At 39.2% G+C, this 14,503-nt stretch overlaps 1 protein-coding gene across 1 annotated transcript in view; it reads left to right on the top strand.

The window, feature by feature from the left end:
- Positions 1-14,503, top strand: part of LOC124165867 — a 183,913-nt gene that overhangs the window by 150,211 nt on the left and 19,199 nt on the right. Inside the window, exons 17-20 of the mRNA XM_046543402.1 lie at positions 5,236-5,442; positions 9,622-9,764; positions 10,639-10,788; positions 10,885-11,040. Of these exons, the coding sequence (XP_046399358.1) occupies positions 5,236-5,442; positions 9,622-9,764; positions 10,639-10,788; positions 10,885-11,040 (656 nt within the window). The remainder of the gene's footprint in view (positions 1-5,235; positions 5,443-9,621; positions 9,765-10,638; positions 10,789-10,884; positions 11,041-14,503) is intronic.

The raw sequence follows: 14,503 nt of genomic DNA, 5'->3' as shown, positions 1-14,503 counted from the left end.
GATCACATATTTTCCCTTGATGCATTTTGATTGTGGAGTTGGAAAATCCCGAACCTGTTTCCTTGCCGAGAATGAATCATAAGCCTGGAGCACCACAGCTTGCATTAATATGAAACAGATCGATTGATGATATGTATATTCCTTCAATAGAATGCACAAACCATGAATCAATATCAGTTTCAGAGGACTTGCCTCCTGTTAGACACAAACACTCTCTGCAATTGTTTTTTTTTCAAGATACTGCTCCTCAAACAATGTGAAGTCATGCCATTTTTAGTTATCTATTGTGTAGTGACAGACTCCCTTTTTGCATTCCATTGTTGCCCGAAGTTAAGTCGAGTTGTTGTGAGCAAGGCCTAAAGATAAGGCATAAAGTTTAGCAGGAGTGCATAGGTGGTTGCTGGGGTAAAGATCACAATAAATCAAGAGTAATCATTTGGTGTTGTCCATTTATTTATGGTACTTTTCTATCTAAATTCTATAAAGTATTCGCAGGAATAATTATTTAGTTGCATATTCACGTATTAATATAGTGCCAATTTTTTATGTGCTGATTCATTATATATATTCATATGTATGTATTGTATATATGTACATTCATAGAGAGAGATGCCATAACTTGATGCCATTTGCCATTTTGCTTTATTTTTTCAATCTTATGGTTACTTTATCAGTTCATATATTCTTAAGATGGTATTTTTTCCCCATAGATGATAAAAGGGTTGAAAATTGATTCCCCTGCTCCAATGATCTCTTAATGGTGACAAAATTTTCCCTCTTACAAATCGTTCCTTTTCATATGCTCAACTACATAGCTAAATTGATTTTGATCTTGCCAAACGACGAGTACCTAGACCTGAGATTCAGAGGCACCGTACATCTATTGGTGCTCACAGTTTCTTCACTAGCAATTGAGATAATGTGGGAGTACATATGTGCTGAGCAAGGTGCACATGCAATTGATCATCACTCTCATCTCACACTGGGTCTTCTTCTCAATTCTCCTTCAAAAGTTCAAGATTTCAACATTATCTTCAGAAATCCAAATCAGGGCATTTGCTAACCTGGAGAACAATGCAGGATGCTCAGGAAATTTTGGCATTATGGAAAAAGTTGGGGAAAAGTGAGGGAATTTGGCGAGTGTATTTGGTTTTGGAGGCATTCAGCATCTTTAAATTTTCTCAGAAATATAAATTCCCATGGTGTAAACTCCTCCTCTTATTAATTACCTTTGCCAACCAATCAGGAGGCACTTGATAGAAGTAACAGCACTAACCAGGGGACATTTATAAATAGAATATCACTTAGATTCTTTGGATGATGGGTGAGTCATTTGCCTAAATTGTAGATGGAGGAATGGATGCCTCAACCTAATGGGTGTGAATTGGGAGATACATACGACGGCTGTTTTTTGAGTAAAGGCCGTTTTTTTAATAAAATAAACCAAAATTATTGTTTTCAAAATTCATTTATTTTCAGAATTTTCATACTTATCTCTATTTTTCTACATAGTTGCCTTCTTTGTTTAGGCACTTATCATACTTTAAAACTAAGTTTTGAAACCCCTCTTTAAAGAATTTTGCTGCCTGCCCTCACAAATAGCAGCTCACTGCATTGCAGCGATTCCCGCCAAGATTATTTTTAAAGTACTTAAAAAGGTGGAAATCACTCGGAACAAGGTTGGGGTTGTACTTTGGGTGATCCAACTCTTCCCAGCCAAAATAGTCAATCATTTCCTGGGTCCAAGTAATGGTGTAAGGCCTTTGCGTTGTCGTGACGGAGCAACACTCCCTTTGTCAGCATGCCGCATCTTTTGTTCCTAATGGCGCATCAGAGCTTGGCCAGGGTTGCACAGTGGGCTTCTGAGTTGATCGTCATTCGTTGTGTCATAATGTCCTCTGGCAAAGAGCCATGCCAGTCCCAGAACGCTGTTGCCATGATTTTGCGTCGGAACAACGTTTGTGATCAAAGATGGCCTGATCGATTGTCATCGTGAACATTTTTGCGGCCATCTGTGAACTCTCGGACTCATTTCCGCGCTTTACCTTCGCTCATTGCATTAGAATCACACACTTCACGAAGCTGATAGAGAATGTCTGCAGCCGACATGTTTCTTGCAGTCAAAAATTGTATCACCGATCGAATCTCACACACAGCGGGTGATTCAATACTCTTAAGCATTTCAAAGATCCTCAGTAAAGCGTACAGGTTAGATACAGAACTGCAACTGACATGTGGTTGCTCGCAAGGAATGGCGGGAGGTGGCACACATTCTCGGTACAGATGACACGCGAACTACTACAGTGTACGGCACAGTGGCCCTTAGTTAAAAAACAGCCCTCGTATCTCTACCCATATTGTTTGCCGGGAAATCAGAAGTTGTGTGGACCATACGCACTTATGATGAGCATCTGAAAGGCAGCATATTTCCATCCTGACTTTTTCACCCTTGAAGACCTTGCCTCAATCACTGTACTGGTGGAAGTTTCCCTGTGTGTAATACATATGATTCGTCCTCATCCATCATTATCTGCTTCACTCCTCCTGTCTTTTGCACCTGCTGGCTAATTCAATGTCATATCTCTCTCAATTCTGCTAGTGTAGTGCATATGTGGTGTTGCTTCCATTTTTGTCCCAAAGGGAACTCCAAATTTTATTGACAGCTGAGTGTTTTTATGAGGAACTTGACTATTTGCTTGTGAACTCTGGTTAGTGTACACATATTGATCTCTCATGGTATAGCAGATGAATTAATGAGATGCGTTATTCGCATGCAGCTACCTGAATTTGGTATTGCCCAAATGCTGTTCTTTATATTTTTCTAAGTGGATCATTCAGCGCATAATCAGTGAAGGAATTTTTTCCTCTTAATGTCATGGTACATGTATAGAAAGAAAAGGACAAAATAATCATTTCAATTATTTTCCAAATGATTCCTCCTATTTTTATCTTCATTCTGCCTCAGCCCTGCCAATTTTGATAATAAAGGAGGATTTGTATTACAATTTTTGTGTGCATTTAGTTGGTGTATGTATTTTTATGTTTTATGTACCTAAGCCTTTGCTGTATCAATGGTTTCATTTCCAACGCTTCTCTAAAAGATTGTCTCTTTCATTGCTGCCAATGTTTTTTTTCCTCATTTTGGGAGGTGAAAGCACCCGAAATATGTTGTGGTGGAATGGAAATGAATATCCAATGTATCATCAACAGACGAAGTGGATATGTCCATTTTTAGATGGCCATGCACGGGGTCGGATCCAGGATTTCTTTCTGGGTGGGGGGAGGGGGGGGCACAAGCAAGGCCGTATCCGGGATTTTGTTCCAAGGATACCTCGTAATGTAAAATGAACGCAATGATAATGAGACTGTATTAAAAATCTTGATTATTTTTTAAGGGTCTGGGGGGGGGGGAGCTCGTGCCCCTTGCCCCTCCCCCCCCCTAGATCCGCCTATGGCCATGCATATTTCTATGAACCTTGTTCAAGCATTTCACACTCAATAGTGTATTATCAGGTTGAGAGTTTCGTGATGATTAAAAGTGAACTGAAGTCTGTCGAAAGTCATGCCCAGTAGAAAGGATTTTCTTTGTATTATAAATGATAAAAAACAGTAAAATTACAACTTTTTCAAATCAATTTCAGGAAGGAAAAATGCTAGCCAACACCTCAAGGTTAATTGACATGGCTTATGTTGATGTTTGATATTAACAGTGTAATAATGATAGCAGCAAAGGTGTAGCAAATACTTCTCAATTTGCAAGTGAAAAGAAATGATAAAAAATATGTATACTCATTTCTAATTTATGATTTTCCAAGTATGATTTTGATATCTGATGAGAAAAGCATTCATAATCACTCTCGATTGCTTTGGATTAATCATTTTTCTACACAATCTCATTGGTATTTCAAATAATTTTTAATAATCCATCAATTGAAAGTGTTGTCAGTGAGCTGCTCAAAATAACTATGTAATAGCAATGGCATTTCCAACTCAAAAGATTCATTACTTTAACTTTATCTGAACTGATGGCATTTTTTGTCTTTCCACAAAAGCTATGCTTTTACTAAATTTACTTTACTGCTACGTTGGAGTCATAATAACGTGAAATATTTTTTGGCTTACAAGTTCATTTGTCCGGAAGCAGAGTTTTCCTTTGATCTTTTGTGGGATAGCCAATTTGTAGCAGCCATATCCCCTCTTTAGGCATTCATTATTTATGGGAGATTGATCAATTTGCTGATACTGATGGGCACGCCAATGGTGATGTGCTTGACCACTGTTTTTTCATGAATCGGCCAGATATGGATGGAGGTTTGGTCAGTTAGAAAATCACTCGTCAACTTTTTCCACAAACATTTTGCTCCTTCATCTTCAGGACCAAGTGCAAAAATATTATAATCAAACGACATCAATGAAAAAATGTATGAATTGATTAAAAAGACAATATGTACATGGTTTTTAAGGAGCTCATTTGTCTGAGGGGAAGCAAGAGTTTTGAAATGAGGACAATGCTTGCTGTTTTCACTCTCTGTGTGTACTCTGTGTGTAGCAAGCTAGAGGACAATACCACCACCTCCTCATCACGTCCTCCCCCTATCACGCTTACTGTCTCACGGCTGCTAAGGGAAACAGTTTTTTTTTTGTAGAATTTTCTCATCAAGCTTAAAGGGGATGTTTTGTAGCACTCTTGTGAATTCAGTGTGCTTTATTCGCTGCATTTTTTCTTGTACTATGCTCACATCAATAGCCTTTTTGGTTCTATGTAAAAAGTGGACAGATAATGCAATAGAGTCAGGACAGCTTGGCTTATAAGAGGACTTATTCCATAATCACCACACCTCCAATATGCACAAATTCGGGCTCTACTATAATAAATAGCCTCAGGCTTCACTCTGTGCAATATTGTTATATTAATGGTGGAGAGAATGTAACTTTGTTTAAATCCACACTTTAATTTAATCCCATGCGATGGCACTATGTATTTCTGCATTAAAATCAGGGTTGGTTTATGTACTAGAATGTGGATTTAAGCGAAGTTATTTTTCATTAAGAACTGGCTATATCAGACTTTTCTTGTAAAAATTTTATTTCCTTTTTTATTTCATAAATACTTTTTCTCCAAATTTTCCCTCCCAAAACTGATGTAGGTATCTTGCGTAAGAACGCATGGTACATGAAAATATGCAGTAGTTATGAATATGTATATCCGTTGTTCTGTAAGCCAAATTTTAGGATAATGTGAATTGGAAATTGGTTTACGTGGCCTCAAGTGTGTTTGCTTAAATGCTGTGTTGGCTTCTCAAGTGTTGTATTTATGGCCATTGATTCTACGTATTATTGGTTCATCTACATTTTCCAATGTTGTACAATTGACTTTGTCTTTCTTCCCACTTTCGTCATATCGCTCGACGTGCAATTCCCGTGCTCTCATCCCATTCACTGGTGAGTGGACACTCGTTGTTGATATCTCCCAGCATTCCTGCATTCCTTCCCTTTAGGCACCATTTAGTGTCACACTTAATGCACCATTGTCGTCTCGAGACTTGCTTGTGTCTTTCTATCTGATCAGATCTGTTCTGCTCGCTCTAGTATTCATTGAATTGTCAATGTGTATGCATGTGTTTTCCAAGCCTTATTCTTTGCTTATGTATGTTTCTTTTTTATGCATTAGTGCTAGAATGCCCAGATATCTTATTCATTACTTTTGGTGGTACTTTTTCTGATGCCTAAAAAATTTTCTCTCTAGGACATAATCCTTTCGTGAATTTTTATCATTTTTTGGTGCTTAAAAAACAGCTGAATTTTAGCTTGCTTTTATTTTTTTGCCTTTATTTTAAAAATCCATCTTCAAAGCCTAATAGGTAGTTGGTTCGACTATTAGGGATGCAATGTGTGCCTAATCATCCTTATTATGAGTTTCTAATGCACTCTTTATGTACTTTTCAAACAAAATATTGGATGCATTGAAACTACATATTCAGGAAATATAATATGGAGGTATACATATTTGCTAAAAACCCTGATGTCTGTAAAGAAAGTTGGAGAAATTGAGCAATTTTATTTTTACATGTACTGTGCTGACAATGAGACTAAATTTTGAACATAGCTGTCCAATGCAACGGCAAATTAAATCTGAGAATACGAGGGAACAGGAAGTACATACTTAAAATGGACTTTCATAGCCAAAAAGACTCCCTTGAGCATTTTAGATTGCTAAAAACTTCAGTCTATCTGATGTAAGTTATTTAGCAAAGCTGTGACGGTTCCTGGAAACAGTGGTGAAGCTAAGCAACCGCAGTGGGTGTGCCACTTTCTCAGGACCTAAATAATCCAAATTGGATGAATTGACTAAATGAATCCGTGTAATGTATGAGGAGGTGCATGCTACAATGAGTACATATGTATATGATTACAATTGTATGCTAATTTTTTACTATTTAATTGGTACGAGCAGTGCATTTTTTTACTTTGAGACCTCTTTTAACTTCCACATGTTGTCTTTCCTGTGCCATTTTCCCCCCTAACCTTCATGCTGAAGCAAGAGCGTGTTGAGCTGCTCTTGGATTGAACTGAACGTGATGAAGTCATATCGGGTATTCTCAGATGATTTGGCTTTGCTGCTGCCTGGAAGTCAATTCTGCTGAAGGAACAGTACAGTCAGGGCCTATTGGAGTTTTGATAGCAATGATTGCCATTGTCTTGGCATTCACCCTGAAGGTGATGGTAGACTGTGCCTTTGAAACGTCAGTGCCAATGATGTGGGGGATAGCATAGAACTCTTCCTACAGTCATTTTGCTAGGAAAACACTAGATCTTTCACAATTCTGATGATTTTTTTATCGATAGAATTTCAATATCCGCACTGTGTTTGGTTGAATGATCTCCCAGAAAATATATATGCAAGTTCATGTTGAGGCTGGGCATGGTGGAGGGCAGGGGCACAGCTAGGAATTAAGGCAAAGGGGGTTTTAGGCACAACTTATACTGGGAGGTATGGAATACCTGACAGAGTAAGCGTGAGGTAGTGTGGGGGCCCTCCCCTAGAAAAAATTTCATGATAAATGCTTGAAAATGGAAAGTTTACGGCTTTATAAATAAATATTTTACAGCTTGCTGAGGGATATTTTATTGATCCTTACACCAATCCATTAGTAATATTGATCCAATTAAGTATAATTGGTTAAATGTAAAGTATTTAATAGTGACGAGCATGATGCACCCGCTCCCAGCGGGCTTCCCCCACTCTTTTCAGTGCAGGTCACAGAGGGATAGGCACGTTTCTAATTTTAAAATGTAGAAAAAAAAGGCAGGGTCTTATGTACAAATTTAATTGGAATGTTCATGTACAAATTGAGGTCAGAAGACCTCTTTAAACACAACATTGGAAGTAATTGCACTATCCTCTGTTAATACTTGTTTAGCGTTTTCCTTAATATTTACAAAAATATTTTGAAAAGATCTTACCCTAGAGAATGCTACATAAAGTTGGCCATGAGAGAATACAGGGTCAGGCAGGAATAAGCCAGCTCTTTGCTAAATCTGACCCTGACCCTTGTTAATAGTCATCGTATAGGAAACCTTAATGGGAAATTGTCTGCGAGTCAAATTAAAAGGCATGGTGTGGTCTGACGGCGTTGACTGTATTCTTGGGATGAGGACAACCTTGCCGAAATCGATTATTTTTTTTATCGATTATTTTTTTTTAATACCAATTTTAGGAAACAATAGCAATATTTAGGAAGTTAAATATGCATGTTCTCTGATAAATTCTGTGCATTTTGGTACCTCATTTGTAGAGTTTGGTTGCGTATAAGTTGAGAAAAAGGTATCTATGCAGCAGAAATAATATAGAGGATAATTAAATAATAGACAGAAACTTTGATTCTGTGAAGAGTTTGATGTTTTGTTTGTGAGTCACTCATCCCCCTTATGTTAATTTAAAAATTTGCTGCATTAAAATATTCTAATAAAAAGATTTCTCTGAGCTCTGGGGGGGTTTTTTCCCCCTCTCGCTGCGACACTGATGGAGAGTGCATCATTGTATGTGTGTGGGTGGGTGGGTGCACTCGTTGGAATTCACTTGTGCTAATTGCTGACCATCCAGCAACTATCTCTTCTCCCTGTAACTGAATAACCGTGCTCTCCCTAGTCCTTCACCTTTGTTTTTAAATGACTGGGCGACATGTTTGTGGATGACCTTTTAGAAAACAGATCAGCCGTCAACTTTTTTCGTCCAATGAATCACTCCTTAACGTGGGCATCCTCAGGATATTATTCAAGAACATTATGGTAACGCAACATTGATGAAATAACCTCAATAGTTGTACATATTACTGATTAATACTCGGAAAAAATTTTAGTTACCTTAAATATTCGTTATCAAGTTTGCTATGGATTTTATGTTCTTTGGTTACTCCAATGTGAGATTGAGTAAAGGGGGAGTGTGGCATTTTGTTGGGATTGACGGTCTCGTGCAGTGCTTGAATACGCACTGCCCCGTTGTTGTTGTTGTTGTTGTTGAGCGCAGAACAGGGCTGACTTGCTTTTAGAGGAGGGGGTCGTCTGCAGGAGTGAGTGTCTCCGCCTCTTTTGCTTGCCTTCCCCTCACTTCTTCAGGATTATCCTCACCTCCTAGATTGAATCATTAAGAACATGAGTTCCTGTTGTGCTGTGTTGCTGTGAAGTTGTCATCTAGCCAGTGACTCTGTTATTTTCTCACGTGCTCATTATGCATTAATTGAAAGTATATAGGTACAGTTTGAGAATGCATATTTGTGCATGATTAAATTCCATGGTATTGCAAGATAAGTAAACTTATTAGCTATCGGTTGGCATTTTTTTATTGAGACTAAATATTTTTCAAGCCTGCATGTTCAAATTTGCTTCAATAAAATAAGCTGTTGCTGAATGCTCTGCTGCCCTAAAGTTATTTGTATGTTATGATGTTAATTAAAATTAGAGTCATTCTAATACATCAAATATGTTGGTTGATAAAATTTGATTTTTTAAAGGCCATTTTATAGAAAAATAGCAAAAAATTAATTTAACAAGTAACGGAAAATAAAATCAATGGCTCTGGGGTGTTTATAAAAAAATTAACATTTACTCCATGCCACCTATCATTCTTGTGCAGAAATAAATGCAAACTCAATCACGGTATTGACTTGAATTGTTTCTTAGCCTCAACTATGTCTTGTCTAGAGTTTCCTTCTCAATTCCAAAGTATATCCATGTTATTTTTCATCCTTAATACCTTTTGTTTGTGGTTCATTGTTTGAGGTAACAAAACCCATGAAACTAATTATTACAATTATGTGTGTTCCAAAATTTCATGCTGATTTTCCATGTATAGTGCATAATTGATTGACCAAACCCCCCATGCTAGTTTTCCAATGAATTTTGCCGCGTGTGCACTAATTTTTTCTCTGGACACTGCCATTGATGTATGGGTAGTTAGTTCCCGTTAAGTTAATATATTGCTCATTTTTTCCATAAAGTGGCCTTAATGCTTCACTGAATGTACGTGTTTTAGACTTGTCTCTGAAGCCATGCCGGCAGCTGATGATGCCCAGTCTTAATAAATTCTCTCTCCCCAACCCTCCCCCTCCTCTTCGTGAGCAGTGATGATCCACGAACCCGCAGTGCTCATAGAGGGCGTGCTCTTTCGTGCCCGATACCTCGGCTCGACTCAGCTCGTGTGTGAGGGACAGCCGACCAAGACGACGAGGATGATGCAAGCGGAGGAGGCCGTATCGCGCATCAAGGTGAGCGCAAGACAGGCCTACAAATGGAGAGAGAGACTGAGAGTGTGCGTGCTCCTCTTGCGTGTCTCTAGTTGTCCTCTCAGTGTGCGTGTGCGTGTTTTTAGTGTGCATTGCTGATATATATCTCTGCGGAAGCAACAACGCACGGTGGTCTCTCTCTCAATTGGTCGCCCTGTCTCTCTCTACTCTTGTATCACTCTTCTTCCTGTCTGTCTCCCTGGGAGTGTCGTTTGCTGTTTTGGTTGGCATCGTTTCCTTTCCTTATCCTTCTTCTCCTGTTTATAGGTGTTGTAACGCACTTCCACGCGTTCAATCATTTCGGTCCTCCTGTGCCACATTTTCAGTTTTGCTGAAGCTTTTACATGGCCGGATATGCTTACCGGTTGATTGATCCATTGTTTAATGCTTTTATTTTTCTGAATGGACGTTATGGTATCTATGGTAGTTATACTGCTGTTTCTTGATTTTTTCCTCCACCTTTTTGTATCGTTTCTATCGTTTTGCTGAGTTTGTTACTTCTAAATGTGCAGAGTTAGCATTTGGTGTGGAAAAATTCCGGTGAAATAGTTTTGTTGTTTGTTTGCAAACGATATTTTCTTAAAATTGTAAAAAGGATTGCTTCATATTTGTTTGCACAAAAGACAGAAATTTGGCTCAAAATGGTAGTGTGTCCACGTAAATCTCTCAGTGTTTGTGAAGCAGTGCTAAAAATTCTTGCCTGTTAATCAGTACATATTTTCCTCTCTCGACTTTGTGGCAGCACTGGAAAAGTCAAAGAATATGGAAAGAGAGAGAGAGAGGGCAGTGAAAGAAAGTTGCTTGATTGAATTCATTGAGAAATGGCCGAGTTAAACTTTGGCAAAAAAATTTGCAGGCCAACCAAAACTGCAGCGTCAGCTCCCAGGGGGGGACATTGGGGGGCGGGGGTGGTGGTTATGGTGGCTGTGACGATGAGAGTGATGACAATGACGATGATGATGACACTGACACTGACGATGAGGATGATGTCGATGGTGGTGGTGGGGTTGGGGGGGAGGAAGGGGAGGGGGGAGGAGGGGTGGGGGAGGGAGGGGAGTCGACGACAGCGCTGACGACGACGGAGGGCCTGGCGACGACCAAGGGGAGGCGTGGTGTGGGGGGGCAGCAAGGCGCGGCCGGCTCCGTGTTCAGGCTGCAGTTTCTAGGGTCTGTCGAGGTGGAGGAGGAGTCTTCTGGGAAGAAGCGACGCAAGCGATTGAAGAAAAACATGGTCGAAGAAGCGGTGACCAAGATTAAGGTGTGTGCGGGTGGCGACATGTGTGCGAATGGCGAACCTGCGAGCACAGAGAGCAGCTTGAATCGCATCACACCCAAGTGGAGAGAGGCCTTAATATATTTATACACATGTAGCATCCTTAATAACGTCTAGGATCATAGCTTTTTCTCTATATAGTGCGGTCATTTGGAGCTATAGTTGCATTCATCATTTCCAGGGAAGTGGTCATTATGTTTACAACTGTTTTGAGGATGGCTCATCAGTTCCTCTTTTTTGTCAGTTCTGGTTTTGGTTCAGTTCGTGGCCGTTCCTTTATTCTGCGTTCCCTTTCTTAAGGAGGCGTTACCTTTATTCACTGGTAGAGACTGAGATGAGCTTAGCTGGTTGACATGGTGGCCGCCATCTTCTTTATTCCAATCAAATCAGAGCTATGGAATTTTTTTTGCCGCAGGTACTCTTTAATTAGTGAATATGTGTGTGTTTTCTGTGGTGCCTTCAAGCCATTTAATCGCTCCAGAAAGTTGCAATAGGATTCACTACTGCCTTCGCCAGGTTGCCCGTGTCTCATAGATATAATCCAAAATAAAAAATAATATAATCTGCCTTGGCACGCTATGGATAGTTGCAAACATGGAGGAAACGATTCTAACCAAAGCAAAGTAATCTCTGAAGCGTAATGTGACAGAAGTGTTATCAGAGCTACTTCAAAAGTATTTTACAAATATGTTTTTTTACTTTAGAATGGGAAAACACTAAAAATAAGTATTAAAAATATAAAATAAAAGATACATTCAGGTCATGTATTTGAAATACCAATTACAAATTATATACCTACATATTTCAAATACTGTATTTTCTCCGCCTCTGTACATAACTAATATCCACTTCTGAGTCTTCCGATTGTGTTCATGGCCTTCAACAAGCTTCACTCTTTCGACGTATGTGCGCCATTTGTAAATAGCAGTATTTGAACGGAAGTCATGGCACGGAAACCTCTCTTTATTTTTTTCTTATTTTATCGGCCAATTTTGATGACGTTCATGAAAATCAGGCACGCATTGAATGTGTTAATAAGCTCTGGAATTGATATTTAAAAAAAAATTACAATCCTTGAGTAAATTATGGAATAATTTTAGAACTTTTAGTTGAAAGGCATTGAAAGTTGAAAGTACAAATAAAAGCTATAAAATAATCAAGATAAGGAAACGTGGCTGCTCTGCAGAAGTATTTGAATATTAATCCTTGGGTGTAATATTACCTGGCAGTGTGATGTGGTGCAGAAATAATGAGGGCATGCCTGATAATATAATTTCAGTTAACTGTAAGGCTAAGACTTATGCTTCCAAAATAGAAAAAATGATTTATCTTTCACTGGGTACTTTGAGATGCACCAAAAAGGTTTGTTTGGAAAAATAAACGGATGACTAGCAAACAGGTGACTGCCTTCACCAGTCAATATTAACCTGACTTTCAAAAGGTATGAATGATTTTCGTTTTGATATTCTGAAAATTGCCAAAAGTACTCAATGCGTCAAATTATCTCTCTTGCTATTGGACCCATGCTGTGCAGATTATGCTCAGGTATAGTTTTTAAGTTGGGTTTTGCACAAATTATTTCAATATCAATTTTTTTGCTTGGGCTTCAATCGGGGTCTTGAGTTCAAGAACTGGTGGAACCAATGAACCGAAGCAACCCATCTGTAGAATGTTTATTGATAGGCAGGTACTGCTTATGAATGCCTTGAATCAATAGATTACAGGAAGTTAATGCATATTTTGGACCTGAAATGGAACGGAAGAAGTGATGGTCGCAAATATGTATGTATGTATAGGCTAATAATCCCCACTATAGGCGCCTTCCCCAGAAGTGTGAGAGCAGCTATTTGAATTGTCTCTTATCCCTGCTCTTGTATGTGGTTAAGTGATCATGTGGTTCAGGCTTCGTCCCTCACCCACGCGTGGAAGCAGTGAGTGCCTATTTTAAGCAGCCTTGTTGGCATCAGTGGAGAGAGGGTTGCGCAACTTAGGGATGCAACTGGTCGGAGCAATTTTCTCCATCTGCGTATGAGAGAAAGTACTTCATTTAAACATCATTGCCATCCATACTCTCAAGTCAGGGGTGGACTAAGGTGGTTTTGTGGAATTCACCACTTTTTGTGGCACCTTGTTCGTATGCAATACTTCTAAGCAATAATACATCTGTTTTTAGACTAGTGGCGAATGGGCACCCTCGAATTATCTTTAAACGGTATTTTTTTGAGCTTGGGGGTTGTGTTTGCAACTGGGAAAAATATTTCTGATTTTTTTTCATTCCTAATAGTTGATTCTGATCGGTTTACAATGCGATTAGGAATTTATTGTGATTGAAAATGTGTTTCAAGGGTGGTGTGGGCCCTTAGAGTGAGTCATCAAAGTGAAGAGTTCAACAAATTCCTAACGCATTGCTACCAATTGGAATCAAGCATTTTGAATGAAAAGTGATTGGAACAATTTTGATTAGTGTTGAGCACTACAACAGGAGGATTACAGTCCCCACTAATCCACCCCTGTTCCAAGTGTAACTGGAGATTTTGTCACAAGTACATATATTGCTCCCCAACCTTATTGGTCCTATTAGTGCTGAAAGGCAGTAGCCGTGTTGCCCCGCTAGAGTTACTTATGGCAAACTACACATGCATAATGCCAAGATGAAAGCATCATGAAATGGTGTGCAAAGCCTTTGCGCACATGATGCTCTCTCTCTTTCTCTCTGTGCTCGTGCGTTTGCCAACGTGAATGTGTTCGTTCGTGGGTGGGGAGGGGAAGGGTCTGGGGAAGTGGGGGGCAGGGTTGTTTGTGTTGTTGATTGTTGTGGGTGGGAGTCGCTCTCCCTTCCCTTTGGTTGTCATCGGATGTGTTTGCACACATACTACTACTGCCCTATTGATTGTTTTTGTTGTATGCATATATTTCTCTTGTGTGATATCTTTAATGTGTTATCATTTCATTCCAGGATTTGTACTGTCTTATTTTATTTACCACTACACATTCTCTCAGAAATATGAATCATTTGTCAACTTTTCTTGAAACTTTTAATCGCTCTTTGGCTGCTGGTGATGTTGATGAGGATTAAGTACTCGAGAGTTATTCTTGGGGGTTTTTGGGACATTTCATTACAATTCTAAAAAGTTCATTTGAAAAATATGCTTTGGTTATTCATTAGCTCAACATGAAATGCACACATTTCCTCAAGGGAGAGAGGTTTGCCACTTTATGTATCCACATTCCTTATGTAACCACAAAATCGGAAATTAGAATTCCTTTGGCACGTTTTCTAAACCTCATAATTTAATGCTTGAGCTGGCTAGATCGCAAGTCCTCCTCTCTGTGGGGGGAAATTTTGCAAGGAAGAACCTTTTTTTTTCTACCGGAAGGGGTGGAGCGTGTACAAGCATCCCGTACCAATCCTATTCCTGAGGGAGAATCCCATGCTTAAAGGACAGGT

Source organism: Ischnura elegans, chromosome 9 (assembly GCF_921293095.1).
Source record: "Ischnura elegans chromosome 9, ioIscEleg1.1, whole genome shotgun sequence".
Taxonomy (NCBI): Eukaryota; Metazoa; Arthropoda; class Insecta; order Odonata; family Coenagrionidae; genus Ischnura; species Ischnura elegans.
This window is presented reverse-complemented; position numbering and strand designations above follow the sequence as displayed.